We start from the raw sequence: 13,847 nt of genomic DNA, 5'->3' as shown, positions 1-13,847 counted from the left end.
TAAAAGCCAAAGTTCCAGGCATTTCTGAAGTTCGGTGTTGGGCAAAATCAAAGAAAGTGATGGTGGTGAGTCCTGGTCATTGAGGGGCCCTGGCTGGGTGGAGCCTGAAGCACAGCCCACCTCTTTGGTCTAGTCGGGGATCCTTTGCCCCATAGGCTGCCTGGGCTGGACTACTGGCCGTGGGTCCCAACTCAAACAGGCCTTGCTGATTGAATATTCTGGATGCCCAGTCAGGTCAGCCGATGTCAGCATCCCTGTCCTCATCATGGGCGCCATTTACTGAAAGCTCATCTTATTGAGTTACCTCCATGATCCTGTCAATCCCACAGCCACCTTATGGGGGGCTTTAATCCCTGTTGCATAGAGGAGGAAACTGAGGCACAGAGATGTTCATGAACCTGCTCAAAGTCGCACAGCTGCTGAGGAGCTGGGGCCAGGTCAGATGGCCCCAGAGCCCCACCTTTCTAACCAGTGTGCTCTTCATGGCCGTTCATTAAATATGGGGCTACATAGGGGTTCATTTTTATCCCTTTGCAAGACTTTTCGTATCAATTAATTCACAGCTCAGGGCAAACAAATCCTTTGTTAGACCTTTGCTCTGATTTTTTTGTTTTGGAAAATGTAGGCACTAAAATTACATTCCTGGAGCCTGGGATGAAATGCAGTTGTGGGTGTGAGGAGCCCACCTCAGTGCCTGGCTCCGGGTGGGAGCTCTCCACCTGCGGGAAGTCGGGGTCCCTGGGTGGGCTGTGCGGCTGTGTGCTGGGTCCCCGGTTAAATGCTCTCACCCTCCAGGGACTGAGCATCTGACAGAAGAAACTAAAGGGATCTGTCTGCTCATGAAATACGTCTTGGCACCTACTAAGCACCAGGCACTTCTCCCGGTGCTGGGGACACAGTGATGAGCCTTGTCCTTATTCCTGCAGGGAAGACAGACAGTAACTGAGAAAAAGAAAGAAATGAGATAAAGTCAGATACTGAGCCATGTTCTAAGGATGAGGCAGTGGGTGACTGGGAAAGGGGCTATTCAAACAGGGCGGTCTGGCAAGGCCCTTGGGAGTTGGTGATATTTGAGCCCAATTCTGCATGATGGGAAGGAGCCAGCCATGTGAGGAGCTGGGGGGCAGAGAATTTGAGGTAGAGAGAGCAGCAAGTGCAAAGGCCCTGGGGTAGGAGCAAGCTTGGTGTGTTGCAGGAAAGGAACCAGTGTGAAGGCGAACCTGGCGGAGCGTGGTGGGGTCTGGGAGGGGTCAGCTGTGGTAAGAAGCATTGGGACACTATTCTTAGAGCTGCGGGGAGTCTCTGGATTAGTGGGGTGGGAAGAGGGGAAGCAGAGGGGCCAGTGGCAGAGACAGGAGATGGAGGCAAAGCTGCTGAGCTCCCCTGGACCCCCCCGGAGGCGTGAGACTGCTTCTTCTCCACGTGCACTGGGCGATTCTCTCCCATGCTGCTGTGTCCCCTCTGATTCAGCCCCTCGCCCCCCTCTCATCCTTTCCACTTTCCCGGCTGCCCCCAGCTGTGCTCCCACCTGTCTGGGCTGCGGATCCAGCCTCTGTCCACAGGTCTGTTCATCAGGGTGAGGGCAGAGGGCCCGGGCCTGCCTCCTTGGGCTGGGAGTGCTCCTGCCAGCACATTCAGTGTCTCTGGTTTCTTCCAGTCCTGGCCTTCCCTCCCTCCCTCCCATGCTCTGCCCTTCATCTCCACCCCCTCCAGCTCCATCCCAGGAAATAGCAACAATCTACCAGGACCAGCAGAGCCATCAAACCCCAAGGGCAGAGCCATAAATTTCAGGGACACTGTTGCTTCTGGTTTCAGGGCGAGAAGCCGTGGGTGTGTCCAGGGCTCGCTGAGGCTGCTTGCCCCCACTCCCCATGTGCACAAACACCGCAGCCCCCTCCCCACCTATCCCCCTCCGGGCTGTCAACATGGAGCTGGCGGGAGCCAGAATCCTGCAGACACGAACCCTGCTGTGTTTCTAGCAGACTCTTGAGTGACCTGCACTTGGATTTCTCACTTTACAATTATCTGTGGCTTAAAAAAGAACAACCCCCACTGCCCTCCTTCTGCCCTTTGGAAGCTTCTGGGCTGTGCCTCCCACTCATGGCTGGTTTATCCTCAGGGAAAACAAATTTGCCTTTTTTAGCCTAGGAAAACAAAATTTGGGATTATTTGCAGATTTTTTGCAAATGGCATCATATTATGTATCCTAAAACCAAATAGTAGTGATCTCTGAATTTTTCATAAGGCTTCTTCTCTGCAGTGGCAAATGCGGCCGGGATTTGAGGCTGTCTGCGTTCAAGCCGGTCCGTATTTGTTGAGTGCCTACTGTGTGCGGGGTCTGGGCTGGAGCGTCAGGGATGAGTGAAGACCCAGGAGACAGAAGTCAGAGAGCTCTGTCCTCAAAGAGTGTCCGAGCCTCTTAGGGAGAGGGAGCCAGCACCCTGTCCCTGTGCAGAGGAGACGGCAGGAAGGAAGAGACATCAAAATTCTTGTCTGTGGGTGAGGAGTTGAGGGTTTTGTCCCAATTTTTTTTAAGCTTTATTTAAAAACTCAAAAACGCCTCTAGACATTCCTGGCCATCTCTGTGCTGGCGGGGCCAGGTGCCGGGGAACGTAGCTTCCCTGGGGTTCTATGTGTGAGGGTGGGGAGATGCTACCGGTTAAGATGACTTTGGGCTCAGTTTTAAAAGATATGCCTCACTTCTCTCAGGCCCTGTGCTGGGCCCAGCCTCTGGATTTGCCCCTTCCTAACAGGACAGATCTGGGGGCATGTCTGGCTCCTGGGCTGGAGAGAGGCCAGACTGGTGGGGGTCAGGGGTAGTTGACGGCTGGGTGAGAAGGTCACTCCAGGGCAGACACCTATCAAATGTGACAGAAGTGTGAAGGGTTAAACATCCCTAACAAAGACAGAGGTTCTCAATATCCAATTATATGCCATTTGTAAGACGGGCCTAAAAACAAACGACTCAGAAATTAAGAATAAAAGGAAATGTATCCAGGACACACAAACAGAAAGAAAGTTTAGATGGCAGTGTTTATAGCGAACAAAGCAGAATTTGAGGCAAAAGAACATTCAACAGGACAAAGAATTCAGCTTAATTAATAATAAAAATCCCACCCTTAAGAAATGGTTTAACTTATCAAACTGACAAGTATGTTTTAATTATAAGACTTTTATCCTTGAGGGTACAGCCAAATAGACACATGTACTGTGAAGATACTTAAAAGCACTATTATTATTATTATTATTTTTTTTTTTTGCGGTACGCGGGCCTCTCACTGTTGTGGCCTCTCCCATTGTGGAGCACAGGCTCCGGACGCGCAGGCTCAGTGGCCATCGCTCACGGGCCCAGCCGCTCGCATGTGGGATCTTCCCGGACTGGGGCACGAACCCGTGTCCCCTGCATCGGCAGGCGGACTCTCAACCACTGCGCCACCAGGGAAGCCCAAAAGCACTATTATTAAGAAGACAATAGGAAAAGGGCCAGTACAGTAGGGATATCTGTGATGGAATAAAATGTAACCACTAAAAAATATGTTTTAAGAGAGATTTACTGACTGGCAATGTATTTATTCATACAGTCTAAGTAAAAGAGACAAGATACAAGGCGTATGTAGCAGGATCTCAATGTGTCTTAAATAGAATAAACATATGAGATGTTAAAAAGGAAAATCCTCCAGGGGAAGTCTGGGCCCTGGGGTGTGAGTGGGGCCTCTGTCCATAGTCGGGCTTTGCCCCGCCCATGGGGTACCACTCCCTTCCCCAAGTGATGAAACCACACGCAGTCCAACTCCAGCTCTCTTCCTATCAATAGTGGGAAGATATCTATCTAATATAAATATATATGTGTACACGTACGTGTATATATATTTCTTGGTGCAAGAGAGAAGGAGTCCTCTCTGCTCTTGGGGAGGGGAGGCAGGTCCTTAGTCATCACTTGGGAGCACTCACAGCATCAGGACCTCTGATGGGAATGAGGGAGGGGCTGAAATAGAGGAGGAGAGCAGTAAAAATGCAGGGACGGCTGGACACCAGGCTGGGGGTTTCCTGTGTCCTGTGTGGTGTGCGTGAGAGGTAGACAGATAGACAGACAGACAGACAAACCCAGAAAGTACACATCTCCTGTCTGGTGCTTGTGTTTCTGGCTGTAGTGTTTGTCTACAACACGTCTTGGTACGTGTGTCTGCGGGCACCTGTGAGCGCGAGTCTCTGTGTTTTAAAAGGAAAGCGATCAGTTTCATAGTAAAATAACAACTCGCAGCAAGCATGCTGGCTGGGTGTGCAGAAATCAATATCTCATTAATTGAATGAAACCCTCATAAATCACGGGAGGAACTCGAAATTAAACCTCCTTCCCGCGGCTTCCTGGAGAGTTCGTGCTCAGGGCCAGGGGACTGAGGGCTGGAATCAGCGATGGCCTCGTGGGACTGGGAGGAGGGGGCCAAGCCTCAAGGGGGCCTTTTGGGGGCCTGGCCTGATGGGAGGTGATGCTTGGAGCTGGTGTCCTGGGGGGAGGTGGCCACTGGCTACCAGCTGGAGCCAGAGTTTCCTGCTTGGCTCTGGCCCCTGGCCCCTGGCCCTGGGTGGTGGAGGGAGCAGAGTGTCCTGAGGCCAGTGGGTGGCCTGTGGTGTTGGTTACTTCTTTAGGGCACCCTGGGCCAGTGCTCAGAGGCTGGCTGCACCTTGGAGGGTGGCTGGCTCCAGGAAGCCACTTACGCCCGATCAGGAGGGGCTGGTGGCCAGTCTGTCAGTGTGAGTGAGGGATGCTCAGATAGGTGTTTGAGGATTTAAAGAACCATGGATGCTTCGAATACCCCAGGGGGGCTCCCTGGGGCTGAGGAGTGGGGTGGGCGGGTGACCAGGGGCCTGTCTTGGCCTTCTTTTACTTTCCAAGTAAGAATCGATCATTTTGGTGGAATGCCTGGTACTTTAGTATGTGTGCACAGAGGCCCAGGGCTCACAGTCTGAGCATGTTTAGTTATTTTGCAAATACAGTGGGAGGGAACAGGGCTGGCACAGAGCACGAGTGTCTGAGTCTCCGCCCCGTCCCCAGCCTGCAGTGCAACCTTGGGAAATCATTTTACCTTCTCTGGGCCAGTTTCAGAGCTAACTGAAGTAGCAGTAATAACGATTAATGATGAGAATAATAAAAGCGGCTACCCCCTACTGGGTACATATTATGAACTTTGACCTTGGCCAGCGGCCCAATGAGGAAGATCCTATTCAGGTCTGCATTTGACAGATCTGAGGGAACTGGGCTCAGACAGGAAAACGACTGGCCCAGGTCTTAGGGCTGGAGGGGACCGAGCCTTCCTGCCTTGCTGCACTGCCCCGTGGTGCTGAGAGCCGGGCAACCACGTGACTATCACATTGGTGGGGGAGGGCTGAGAGGATGGCTGGACCCTTAGGGCTGGTGTGATAATGCAGAATGTCCCCAGCTTTCCTGCCCCTACCTGGCACCTACAGATTACAGGTTGGGGCCAGAGAACCTCACTCCTCTTGCTGGGGTGCTCGTGGGGCCCCTCCCACACTGGCTCAGGAAGAACCTTTTGCTACTGGAGGAAGTGTAAGGCCTGGGTCAAACCTGCCTCAGCCTGGAGCCCAGGCACCTCCAGAGTCCCGGGCCTGGAAGGGGACAGAGCAAGGCTGATCCCCTGGGCAAACTTGGGTGGGACCGGGGGGGGGACACAGTTTAACCAATAGCAAACTAATATTTTATGACCGCATTGGCAGAAAGAGGCATATAGTAACATTACATATTAAAACCTTTTCTTTGACCTGCAATTGTTTCCCGATGTTTAAAGAGATGGAAACACTTTCGTGGACCCCTAAAAGCACTATGGGCCCTGGTACTGAACTGCCTGGGCCTGATGGGGAAGCCAGCCCTGCCACCACCCTGACCCCGTGGTGACAACACTGTTAGCTGCAGGCAGCTGCACACCGGCTCCCCAATCCATCCCCCCTTTTTCTTTTCCACGGAAGCATTTCCCAAGTCATAGATGTGCTGCGGTTTGAGGTCTCGTGACATCTTCTTTGATTGTCATTAAAAAAAAAAGCTTCCCAGGGAGAGAAGCCTAATCCTATATTATTTGAAAATAGAAAGTGCTGTGCAAATGCTAAGTCCAGTATAATAATAGAGATGCCAAGTAATTCTGTTTTGAACAAGTTGAACTTGTTAAATCAGACAGATGCCATCTGCACTGTTTTAAAGCCGGGGCTGGTGATATGTTTTATGCAAAATATGCTTATCAGATGAAAATTGCTGAATCTCCCCGAAAGTAAATTGCTTTGCTCCGTAGTTAGACTTACAAGACTTCCTCTCAGGGATGGGGTGACCACTATAGGTAGGGAGTGAAAACATCTCAAGCATTTATTGAGCACTTACTGTATGCTGAGCACTTGACAGTCAGCCTCATGTTTAATCCTTGCAATTCATCACTTTGTGAGGTAGTTGAGATTATTCAGATTTTATATGAGCTAACCCTCATATAAAGGGTTATAAATCAAAGGGGCTCAGAGAGGTTAGATAACTTGCCCAAGGTCACACAGCTCTCCAGTGGAACCAGGATTTGAATCCAGGACCTCAGACTCTGGGGCCCTTTCTTGGTCCAATAAGTCTCCAAATAATGTGGAGAGTCATGGACCTAGAAGTGGGAGGAGTCAAGGGCTCCCCCCGCTCCCCCGTGGCTCTTCATCTCCCATGAAAGGAGCAGCAGGATGGAGGCTGGACTTCTGCAAGAGGAGGATGGGTGGGAGATAAGACCGTTCCTGACAGCAGGGTGGCAGGAGAACCTGGGCTCTTTTTCTGTAATGGATTAAAAGCCGTTTTCCCTCAATTCTGCAGAGGATGATTGTGTTTCGTTTCCTAGGGCTGCCGTAAAAACTGACCACAAACCAGGCGTCTTAAAACAACAGAGACTTATTTTCTCTCCATTCTGGAGGCTGGAAGCCCACAATCTAGGTATCAGTAGGGCCTTACTCCTTCTGAAGTCTCCGAGGGAGGATCCTTCCTTGCCTCTTCCAGCTTCTGGTGGCTTCACGTGTCCCTGGCTTGTAGACACGTCACTCCAGTCTCTGCTTCCATCGTCACGTGGCCTCCTTCTCCCTGGGTGTCTCCACACGGCCTTCTTATAAGGGCACCAGCAACTGAACTTAGGGCCACCCTCCTCCAGTGTGACCTCATCTTAACTAGTTACCTCTGCAGTGACCCTATTTCCAAATAAGGTCACATCCTGAGGTTCCAGGTAGATGTGAATTTTGGGGGGACACTATTCAACCCAGTACAGTGATGGAGCTCTGGGCATGTGGCCCATGTGGGGCAGTACCAGGCTCCACTTATGAAAGCAAATCTCTGTCCTTGAAGGCGCAGGACTCCTTTGGGGGTTTTAAACCAGCCACTCATAACCACCCCCAGGCATGGGGGTGCCCAGAGAGGTGGATGGAGCAGAACCTGGACGGAGAGGTGCCTTCAGGAAAGCTTGAAGTGAGGTGGGGTCCCTTCCAAAGTTTCCAGGGACCTGGCAGGACCCCCACTGGTCCCACACAGGGGTTGCTTGTGCCCTAAGGTCTCTGGTTAGAAGCTGGAGGGCACCCAGTCCTTCTCCACCTGGGAGCCCCTCCTGTTGGGCCTCAGCCGCCCATGCTCTGGGCCAGCCCTGGCCCAGCAGCTGTCAGATCTGGACTTCTGCCCTGTGGCCGCCTCCCTCCATCACCAAAATGCTCCTTCCAGGCAGTGCAGTGTCCATCCTGTCCCTGGAGGTCAGTGGGGAAAGCATTCCACGACCCTCATTCCGAATTTATTTCAGAGCCCAACGGACACCAAGGTCATCACGTTCCTTCTCTGCTGTAGCCCAGGCATTGTCAGTGGGTGCGTATCACCCCCTAAAGGGTGAAAATTGGCTCTTGTAATTTCAGCTACTACAGTGGTTTCTGGCCCTCCACAGGCTATAGAGTGTAAACAGATCTGCAGAACATCCGTGGCGTTAACATTTCAAGGCGGGAGGGTGAGAAGGGGAAACAATGTCTAAAAAGGCTCCTTAAGGGGGTGATAATGAGAAAAGGTTGAGAAACAATGGTCCAGCCCAAATCCCTTCTGCCGCAGCTCCAACCCCACCTCCACAATAATGATCGCTAACACAGACAGGGCTGCTTTCATGTAGGCACTGCTGTTCTGTGTGCCTTACACATTTCCTCACTGAGTCCCCCCAGTGCTATGAGGGAGGTGCCACTATCTCCTCCATTTTATTTGATTTTTTATTTATTTTAAAATTTTTATTTATTTTTTATTTTGGCCGTGTGCACGGCTTGCAGGATCTTAGTTCCCTGACCAGAGATCGAACCCGGGCCCCCTGCAGCGAAAGTGCAGAGTCCTAACCACTGGACCACCAGGGAAGTTCCTTTCTCCTCCATTTTCAAAGATGAGAGCCGGAGGCACAGAGAGGCTAAGTGACTTGCCCAGGGTCACACAGCTCATAAGAGGCAGAGCTTCAGCTCATCTCCTTGTGTGTCACTGTAAATTGGAGATGAACTGACTGGTCTCTTCCCTACAGCATTACTTGACAATCTGAAGACCAAGGAGAAATATTGCTACTTCCTGCCTGAGGACTTTCTTGAGCAAAAGAAACATCATCTTATATGTCTTTGCTCATTCTTATTTGTAATTTCATAGAAGGTTGTTGAAGGTTGAGTTGTGTCTTCCAAAGGGATATGTTGACCTTGTAACCCCCGGTACCTATGCATAGGATCTTATTTGGAAATAGGGTCTTGGCAGATGTAATCAAATTAAGAGGAGGTCATACTCGATCAGGGTAGGCCCTGATCCAATGACTGGTGTCCCTATAAGAGGAAATTCGGATACACACAGAAGAAGGCCAAGTGAAGACAGAGGCGGAGGAGACTGGAGTAATGCATATACTAGTCCAGGAACGCGGAGGACCGCTGGTCCCAGCCAGAAGCTGGGACAGATGCTCCCTTAGAGCCTCCAGGAGGAACCAACTCTGTCGACACCTTGATTTCAGACTTCTGGCATCCAGAAGTGTGAGAGAAGACGTTTGTGTTGCTTTAAGCGGCCCCAGTATGTGGTCATTTGTTACAGCAGGAAGTGAATAAACGGCAATGCCATTTTCCATTAGAGTTTGGAGATGGTGGACTGGACTGTGTGTGCACATGTGTATATGTGTGTGTGCACATGTGTATATGTGTGTGGAGGGCTCATCTGTCACCCCCTTCCTGTCACCTCTGCCTTCTGTCCCCACCCCCACCTCCATGTCTCCCATCCCAGTTGCCTTTCTCTGTGGATGGAGCCACGCCCTTCCTCTCCTTACAGAAGGTAGAGGTAGGGGGGGCGGGGGCAGCCCGAGGTGCCAGGTGGCCAAGGAGGGGCACCACTGTGCCTCCTCTGGTGAGAGGTGGGGTTTACAGACCCCAGAGGAGCCCAGGTTGGAAAAATCCTCCTTCGTATAATTCTCATTATGTGCGGCAATAAAGACCTTACAATAAAGTCCTTGTAAAGGGATAAATGGAGCTTAAACGGGGCCTGCGAAGCCAGAGGAGGTGGTGAAAATCAAAGGAATTGGAATTATCGTCTTCAGAAAAAGTAAGCAGCTTCCTGGAGAAGGGCCTCCAGCGCCTTCCTTGCTCTGAGACCCACGTGCCAGCCGAGTGGGATCTGTCTCAGTAGACGTTTTTGCAATGAGATAAATACTGCATCGGATGTCTAATAAACTTCTCTGAGCGGGGAGTAGTAATCAACACCAGGAAATAAATTCTCCAAAAATAAAGGCAGCACGAGTATTGATGATGAGGTGAAGGGCTGTGATGTTTATGGCACTAAACTCATTTAGGATCCTGGGAAGAATTCATTCTTGGAAACCCAACAGTAATTTACTAGAGGTTTAATAGTTGGCAAGTCCCCAGGCTGCTCTGGGTGGACTTGACTTTGGCAAGATACAACTCCTCTGGGAGAAAATAGAGAAAACAGACTCAGGGCAGCCGGCTGTGCTCAGGAAAAGGGCCTCCGTCACCTGGAGATCCCTAGACAGATCTCGTCCAGGCTCTTGAATGGAATTCCTCTGCCCATGTGAGCCTCAGACACTGCCCTTCACACGTGTGCAGACACGCCTGGCACCTGCAGATGTGGGCATTCCCAGAGGCATGCCACGTGGGTCCGTTGATGGTTAGCGAGCCCCTCCAGCCGGGCTGCAGCAGCAGCGGCTCCATTTCCTGGCCTGACTTTACCCATCGCTACCTTTCCGTTTGGTGCAGGGCGGTGTCTGGGTGCCGGGGGCCCTGCGGTCCCGCTGCCTTTGCTGGCAGGCTGAGGCCTGCCCTGCCCGGGAAGGAGACCGCGGCAGGCTCACCCTGGCTTCTCCCACTTAGGCTACCCGCCGGGGCTGGCCTCATGGAGCGGATCCAGGCCATAGCCCAGAACGTCTCGGACATCGCCGTGAAGATGGACCAGATCCTGCGCCACAGCCTGCTCCTGCACGGCAAGGGTGGGGGCCGGGGGCACCCCTCTACTCCCAGGAGGCCAGAGTACAGGGTGGGGCGTCCGGGGTGGGGCCCTGATTTCTCCCCACGACAACTGCCCTGGCTCCCGAGGGCCCTGCGTCGGGCTCTCAGCGGGGTGCCTCAGGGTTCACCCCACTGTCCCTGGGCCGCCCCTTCCATTCCTCTTGATGTGGGGGCATCAGGCTCGGAGGCCCAACCTCTGCCTCCGTCAAAAAGTCAGGAGTACATTTGGGTGGATGCCCGAGGTCTGCCTGTCCAGAAAGCTGGTTCATAGCCATTCAGACCAGCTCCGCACTGGTTCTGAACCCCCTAAGGAGGGTGGGAGTGTTGGAAGAGGGGGCACCCCAGGCACAGGGACCCCCTGGTGGTGGCCTTTCAGGGGAGAAAACTCAGGCCAAGGGCAGAGTGGGCTGCTGCACTGCCCCACCCCAGGCCAGCCCACCTGCCTCATGCTTTCTCTACCACGCTCCTCCTTGGACCCAGGTCCTCAGCAAGGTGACCTTCTCTCCCTGCAGTGTCTGAAGGCCGGCGGGACCAGTGTGAGGCACCCAGTGACCCAAAGTTCCCTGACTGCTCAGGGAAGGTAGAGGTGAGGCCTGGGCCTGAGGGTGGGGATGACCAGGGGCCCCTCCTCCACGGGGGCCATACCCCAGATTAGCTCTGCGATTCTGCTCCTGGCAGGGACATCCACCATCAAGGGCCTCTCTGCCTGGCCTCTGGACCCAGAACCTGGCACTAGCTGGCAGAGGCCCGCCTCAGGGAAACCACTTCTCTGCCTGGGCCATCTGCCTGGGGCACCAACCCAAATGTCCCAGGATGGGTCATGTTGCAGGGTTTTCAGTACTTTCTTACAGCAGACGAACTATTAAGTATACGTATGGCACCACCAGCAAGCAGCCTGATTCCCAACAAATTCAGACAAAGTGTGGACCTCATTCTCTCTCCCCCTCGCTCCCGGCCCAGCTGACCAGCTGGATGCAGAGACCTCCTCCCTGTCCCCACCTCCAGGGTCCCACCTCTGGCTGCATGAAGTCTGTCCATCTGGGGAGCCAGTCCACAGGCATAAAAGCCAGCCCCCTCCCTGGTGCTGAAATCCCTAAGAGCGTGGGGTGTTGGCACCGCAGACCCCTTCCTTGGGGACCAGGTGGGGGTCACTGTGGATGAGTCCTGCCCTGGCCGCAGCCCTGGCCCCCCTCAGAGGCTGCTCCCTGACCTTGGCTTCAGCTGAACCCTGCTCTTGGTTACGGGCGGAGGACAAAGGAAGAGGGACCAGCCAGGCCCTGAGCTGCTGCACCTCCACTGTTGCCCCTGGAACCTTGGCCGCGTGTGTCCTGGACTGGCCTCATTCCCCCAGCGTCCTTCTCTTTCTGGGCCTGGGGGATGGTGGTCCTGTCTGGCCTTCCCTGAGGCTCTCAGCAGCCAGGACACAGGGCTGGGCCCTAGGGCCCTGGTCCAGTCTCTCTTCTCTGCTTCTAGCCTTGCTGCATCTTTAGGGTGGGCCCCAGAGACCCTGTCCTGGGGAACCTCAGTGTCCCCAGGGACATGCATGCAGGGGCTCACCGAGGGTGCACATGGGGCTGGCGCTGGCTCCTTGGCCCAGGCTGGCCCTCTCCACAGTGGATGCGTGCCCGCTGGACCTCTGACCCCTGCTACGCCTTCTTCGGGGTGGACGGCACCGAGTGTTCCTTCCTCATCTACCTCAGTGAGGTCGAGTGGTTCTGCCCCCCGCTGCCCTGGAGGAACCAGACAGCCACCCAGAGAGCCCGCAAGCCCCTCCCCAAAGTCCAGGTAGGTGTGGGAGGTGAGTGGGCCGGCACGGGGCTGCCAGCCAGCTCTGCCAGGTGGGTGGGCTGGTCCCAGCCCGCCAGCCTGTGGGTGCCCGTCCCGACTTCTGCAGGATGCTGCAAAGCTGAGGCTGCTTAAGGGGCAGGCTGGGGCCCTGGAGGTGCCCCCTTAATGGACTGGAATAATGGTAATAATAGCTGTCACTCATCGAGGACTTCCTGTGTGCCACTTTATTTGTACTTAAATCTCCCAGCAGTCCTTATGCAATCGCATTTAATAGATGACGGATCTGAGGTCTGGAGAGCTGAGTTAACTTCTTCAAGGCATATAGTTACTCTGGCTCCACTGAAAGGCGGCCTGGCTTCCCTGCCCTTGGAGCCCCGGCTCCGACCACTACCTACTGCTTCCTTGTCGCGGCTGGGATCCTGGGAACTGTCATAGCTGACCCCCTCACGAAGGGCTTGGGACAGGTGGCTGATTGGAGCTGGGCTGGGACAGACCAGTGTGGCTGGGGAGTGAGTGTTGGGGGAGGAGAGCTGGGCTCCCTGACTGTGGGGACTGGTGGGCCTCTTAGAAAAAGTGGGAGGGACTTCCCTGGTGGGCCAGTGGTTAAGACTCCACGCTTCCAGTGCAGGGGGTGCGGGTTCGATCCCTGGTCAGGGAACTAAGATCCCATGTGCCGGGTGCTCGCAGCCAAAAAATAAAATCAAAAAACAAGAAAACAGAAAAAGTTGGAGAAGCTAAAACAGGCCCAGCCCCACGGGGAAGGTGCCAGCCCCTGTGCCCAGGGTAGTGGGTGATGGCGTTGTCGTGGCTGCTGGGTGAAGGATTAGAGAACTGAGGTCTGGACCCTCCTCCAGGCAGTTTTCCGGAGCAATCTATCCCACCTCCTGGAGCTGATGGGCAGCGGGAAGGAGTCTCTAATCTTCATGAAGAAACGTACCAAGCGGCTCACAGCCCAGTGGGCACTGGCTGCCCAGCGCCTGGCGCAGAAGCTGGGGGGCACCCGGAGGGACCAGAAGCAGGTACCTTATCCTCTATGTGCATTGAAGGAACTGAGCTCAGAGAGCTTAGGAAGGTAGCTCAGGGCCTCAGGCTGCCAAGTAGACACGGGGTCTACCCTTACAAAAGTTTTATTGCGTTTATTTGAATTTGAGCCACGGACAGGGGAGTCAGAGTCTGGATAGATGCATGCGGTATCCCTGGCCCTTTTCATGTTTCTGGCAGAGTGACACCTCCTCCGCCTTAGGAGTCCTGCAGTCTGTAGACATCTTGTTCTTGTCAGGCAGAAGGGTCATGGCATTTGCCTGGAATGCTGGGAATAACGTAGCCTGTTTGGGGGAAGTTCCTTAGTTCATTGGTTCGTCCGTCTGTCTGTCCATCCATCCGTTCATGCAATAAATATTTACCTGACTCTCTCATCACCCTGTTTATTTCTTTCAGAGTCCTTATCATTTCATGAAATTCTCTCTTGTCTGTGTTTACTGTTGTCTACCTCTTCCATCTGGAACATAAGCGCCTAGAGGGCAGGATGTGACCGTCTTGTTCACCTG

At 53.5% G+C, this 13,847-nt stretch overlaps 1 protein-coding gene across 2 annotated transcripts in view; it reads left to right on the top strand.

Annotated features, from left to right (window-relative positions):
• MGAT5B (alpha-1,6-mannosylglycoprotein 6-beta-N-acetylglucosaminyltransferase B) overlaps nucleotides 1-13,847 on the top strand; it is a 68,300-nt gene that overhangs the window by 14,165 nt on the left and 40,288 nt on the right. For both annotated transcript variants that reach the window (XM_060080921.1, XM_060080922.1), the window contains exons 4-7: nucleotides 10,378-10,493; nucleotides 11,025-11,098; nucleotides 12,127-12,297; nucleotides 13,155-13,319. In XM_060080921.1, coding sequence (XP_059936904.1) covers nucleotides 10,378-10,493; nucleotides 11,025-11,098; nucleotides 12,127-12,297; nucleotides 13,155-13,319 — 526 coding nt within the window. The remainder of the gene's footprint in view (nucleotides 1-10,377; nucleotides 10,494-11,024; nucleotides 11,099-12,126; nucleotides 12,298-13,154; nucleotides 13,320-13,847) is intronic.

The sequence above is a fragment of the Mesoplodon densirostris genome, chromosome 18, assembly GCF_025265405.1.
Source record: "Mesoplodon densirostris isolate mMesDen1 chromosome 18, mMesDen1 primary haplotype, whole genome shotgun sequence".
Lineage (NCBI taxonomy): Eukaryota > Metazoa > Chordata > Mammalia > Artiodactyla > Ziphiidae > Mesoplodon > Mesoplodon densirostris.
Note: the sequence above shows the minus strand (reverse complement) of the source record. Positions and strands in the feature narration are given on the sequence as shown.